Source organism: Sinocyclocheilus rhinocerous, unplaced genomic scaffold (genome assembly GCF_001515625.1).
Source record: "Sinocyclocheilus rhinocerous isolate Xijiao unplaced genomic scaffold, SAMN03320098_v1.1 scaffold180, whole genome shotgun sequence".
Classification (NCBI taxonomy): Eukaryota; Metazoa; Chordata; class Actinopteri; order Cypriniformes; family Cyprinidae; genus Sinocyclocheilus; species Sinocyclocheilus rhinocerous.
In genome coordinates, this window is record NW_015657493.1 from 225,585 (window position 1) to 230,478 (window position 4,894).

Consider the following 4,894-nt stretch of genomic DNA (forward strand, 5'->3'; position numbering starts at 1 on the left):
ACTCACTCACACACTCACTCACACTCTCTCTCACACTCTCTCACACTCTCACTCACTCTCTCTCACTCACACACTCACACTCACACTCACTTACTCACTGAGCGCTTCAGGTTTTGTGCGAGAGCAAATTAAATCCGCGTGCAAGCGGGGAGATTCGCGCTCGAGCATTATATTAATGTGCTTTCGCGCTACAATAATGCGCTCTGACATTTGTCATTAAAATAACGCCATACACTCACACTTACACACACTCACTCACTCACACACTCTCACACACACACACACTCTCACACACTCACTCACTCACTCACCTTGCATGAGAGCCGGCGTCTGATCTCTCTCTTCTCCTCCATCTGCTCCTCCTCATTACGAGCTGCAGGTCAGAGGTCAAAGGTCAGAGGTGCTTTCACATCACACACATGCGGTGTTAAAGTCTGAATCGAGATCACTGCACTGTTTACTTCAGACATGTGAGGATCTGGTTTCATCCATGAGGAACAGACTGCATCATGGGAAGTGAACATTGGTGTGCAAGTGTCTCTCTGGGCTCTGGACTCACGTTTGAGGATGTTCCTCTGCTCCAGCTCTTCAGCCGTGGGTCTCTGGCTCAGTCTCCTGTTTAAAACACACAATTTATATTACAATATTTACAAACCATTCTTTCATGACCTACACTGCTATATTGTCTTTCCAACCTGTTTGCTTCCAAATCACATCAGAGAGACACGGCTGTGCAAGCCATCAAATGCCTTGTTTACTGTATATTTATGTGCTCAACGCATGGGACCAAATTAACAATTCTGTGCCATTTTGCAAATGAGGCCATTATCTAATTAAATATTCACTAATTTGCATACATTTCCAGAAGAGGTTAGTCTGAACGTTCAGGTTAATAATTCCTCTTTGATTTTGTTGTCATATTAGAGTTAAAGGTTTTTCCAGAGGGGATTCTGGATTTCTCTTTTTATCACTCCATAAATAAGAAAATACTGTCAAGAGACAGAAGACATTTTCACCATGTTTTTAGGAGTAAAATGTGGTATAAATTGGTGAGAATGAAATATAAACAAACCTTCAGAATATAGAGATTCTGAAGGTTTGAAGTATTTTTGATGTTTTCTTTCCACTAGTCTGAAAGAAGACTCTGTCTTCTGAGAAATTGAGCATCGCATTACAGCTGCAAACGTCTGGCTCCTCCGATAACCGCAGTAATGCAGTGTTTGTGTGACACACATGACAATCAGTTATTATACAACCTAAGGTGGTTTCAGTCACACTGTAATAATGACAGTCACTGATGTCATCAGCATACACAGGTTATTTCCTCGAATGTCTTTACTGCAGTATTTGACTCATCTCACGCTCAGGGGTGTGTGTGTGTGTGTGTGTGTGTGTGTGTGTGTGTGAGTGTGAGAGTGTGTGTGTACCGTGTGAGTTTGGTGCCGATGAGCTGTCTGGACTGCAGTCGCTCCTCATCCGTCTTCACAGGTAAGATGTTCTTCTCCTGCAGATCTCTCTGAGACGGTCTTGTGAGTTTGGTGCCGATGAGCTGTCTGGACTGCAGTCGCTCCTCATCCGTCTTCACAGGTAAGATGTTCTTCTCCTGCAGATCTCTCTGAGACGGTCTGTTACTCAGCTTCACCACCAGAGAGTCCTTCCTCAAGATCTTCAGGGCCAGTGCGTCTGAACACAGACACAGACACACGCACACGCAGACACAGACACAGACACGCACGCACACAGAGTGAGCCCTGACTGCCTCATTACAAAAGGACAAATCAATGAATCTGCCATAACCCACCAGCAAACACAAACGGTTTCAAGACTAACTTGTAAAGAGCGAATCGTCGTCATCGTCGTCCTCCTCCTGCTCTTCATCCTTATACATGCTGGGCAGGTCCTCGTAGTCAGACTCGTTGGGGATGTTCTCTTTATCATCGTGACAGTCGATCGCCACGGCCGGGAGAGGAGCGCTGTACTGACCCGCGTGAACCGCAGAGCTGCAGGAACACAACACACCAGCGGTCATGTGACAGCAGAGACTTCTGGGACAGATACTCGCTAGGATGATCTCAAAGCATCTGTGATACACACTTCACCGTACATCACACATCCACCAAACACTGAGACGTTAAAGCTGATGAAGAGCAGTGAATTAATCAGTGTTTTGAACAAATCGGTTGAGTGAATAATTCAATGACTCATTCATAGAGTCACTTGCCATCACCTTCTGGTGTATCCGTGTAACTGCAGAAAGAGTCTGCAATGTAAAATCCCTCCTCTAAAACACAGACAGACAGTCTATCTGAATACAGATGAATGCAATGCAGTGAAACCTGTTTCATCAGCACGATTAGACACTTATCGGCCAATCAGACTCCAGCACCTCAACTAAATGATAAGATATAAGCTACTCAGGCTCATTGGAAATACGTGCCTCTACCCATGTATCTGCAAAACTCAAAAAATGTACCAATACGTACAAATCGCTGCAGTTTCCAGTTGAAATGAACACTAGAAGCAGCAAAACTCACACAAAATCTGATTTACAGGGCCAGAGTTGATTAAGAAAGCCTCATTTTCACTCAATTCCTTGCACAATATTATGTTATGACCTCATCTATTTTAACATGCTGCGAGATTTGAAAACTGATACTTTTGGATATTAGTGTTACATATACAGCTTCCTATGTATGGGTTTTCTAACACAGCAGGTTTGCTCAGTAGTGTTGCACTTGTGAGGTGAAGCACTCCGGTATGAATCCCGCGAAACTAGCGTTCAACAAAATCCACATGGAAGTTAAAATGGCATGGTTGCATCAACAAATGCGTTTTTATGTCACTTTTGCATTTGTTAACACTATTGGGTAGGTTTAGGTGTAGTGGGAATGTTTTATTTCCAACACGTTAGAGCACATAGTCACGTATTGAATGTACATTTTAGTGCCACTCACTTTGAAACTTCCATGAAAGTGCAATAAGGCACGCAACATTTGTTTTGCAGAAGCGTCACCACAAGCACATATTTTCAGTGAGCCTGGGTTGAATATAAGAGAGTAGGGCTGATTAACACATATATAGTCTATGATAATACTGTAGTTGCCGTTTTAATGATGGGGAAGCTGATATTGAATATGTCACTCGCTTTGCAAAAAGAAAAAAAACTTTGACAGTATGTTTATATCATATGATATAGTTTTTACTGATTATCAGCACAATATTCAAATGTGAGTTCAATAAACAAGTACTTAACATTAGGTAACTTTTTTACATTTTTAACACAATATTCTCTGTCTTTGCTCAATTTCACCAAGAAAATAATGTCCACTGTGTGAGCAGTGAAACTGTGTTCATTACTGGATGAATCAGTGTTTTGGAACGAATCATTTGAATCAGTTGAATGACTGACTGAATGACTCACTAATTAAGACCACCTACTGGTGCTTTTAGTTTAATGTTTAAAGCATTTAATTTTTAAAAATGTTATATTTCTAAACTCAGATTTTTATATCGTTATTTATGCAATTGCAGCCGCAGTGTAAATGCATTCATGTCACCTCTGAGCTGCATTAAACAGTCAGTGTAAACACATGGAAATGCTGCTTCAGATGCAGCTTCTGTAAAATGAGAGCGTGCGAGTTTGACAGCTGCAGTACTGGGTCAGATGGACTTTATCTAGCATCCGCAGCGGCTGGCAGTCAATCAGTGAGTGCTGGTTAACTGGGCCATGGAGTCTGTGGTGGGTAGTAAGCTGGGTCAGAACCTCACTCAGAGATCGCCGTCACACAAGGGATACAACTAATGGTTATTTTGATAATCGAGTCGGCTGTCGATTACTTTCTTTCCATGTTTTCACAGGTATACAGTAGGGGGCGCTGTTACGGACCTTTTAAAAGAGTACAGCATCTCTGCATCCGCAGCTAACATGATCATCAAACATTCAACAGCATATAAATCAAAACTAATGTTACTGAATAAAATAATAAACGCACGACACTATGGGTGTGTTGATGGACTTCATCTACTCGAAAATCTGTTTTGATAATGATTCTGAATCTGATCCGGATGTAATTTTCTCAGCTTTTTGTTTGATGTTTTTTTTTGGGGGGGGGCAAAGAAGATTTTTTTTTAAATGCTGACGCTTTTTGGCAATTTTTAAAACAACGCTGACGGGTTAAATAATTTAATCCATACTAAAAATGTTATTCTTCACCCTGCCCAATGTTGTCCTCCAAACAATGTGTAATTTGAAGCCTATGAAAACTAATCTAGTGAATATATCTATGTAGGCTCTGCTATACATTGTGTAAAAAAATTGTTAAATTATATTCTAAAACAAAAAAACAACTGCTTGCTTACCATTTTACAGTAAATTAAAAATGATAATAAAACACACAAGCACAGACTTGATGTTACTGTTTAACTAACGGTTACTAACTTTACTGTTAGCGTTTCCATAAAAATACAATCACAAATGTAGAATTTTAAACCTGTTTAAAATTAGAATTATTGCGTTAAAACATAAATCATTCTCAAGCACTTTCCCCGCAGCAGCTTCTCTGTGTCCTCTGCTGTTCAAAGGTTTGGGATCAGAACGATTTTTACTGTTTTTTAAAGAAGTTTCTTCTGCTCATCAAGGCTGCGTTTATTTGATCAAAAATACATTTAAAAAAATCTAATATTGTGAAATATTATGATGTAAAAGAAAATTTTTCTATTTTAATATACTATTAAACTGTAATGTATTTCTGTGATGCGCAGCTGTATTTTCAGTTTTTAATTTATCAAAGAATCCTGAAAAAAGTCTCACAGGTTCCAAAAAAATATTAAGCAGCAACAGTTTCTAACATTGATAATAAATCAGCATATTAGAATGATTTCTGAAGAGACAGAG

At 39.9% G+C, this 4,894-nt stretch overlaps 1 protein-coding gene across 1 annotated transcript; it reads right to left on the reverse strand.

Annotated features, from left to right (window-relative positions):
• Nucleotides 1-239: 239 nt before the first annotated feature.
• Nucleotides 240-2,044, reverse strand: LOC107721121 (phosphatase and actin regulator 1-like). The gene is made up of 5 exons (XM_016528987.1): nt 1,831-2,044; nt 1,612-1,683; nt 1,428-1,512; nt 560-615; nt 240-373 (listed from the first exon to the last, which is right to left on the reverse strand). The coding sequence occupies exons 1-5, from the start codon at nt 2,027-2,029 to the stop codon at nt 300-302; spliced, it is 486 nt and encodes a 161-aa protein (XP_016384473.1). The 5' UTR covers nt 2,030-2,044; the 3' UTR covers nt 240-299.
• Between the last annotated feature and the right edge of the window lie 2,850 nt (nt 2,045-4,894).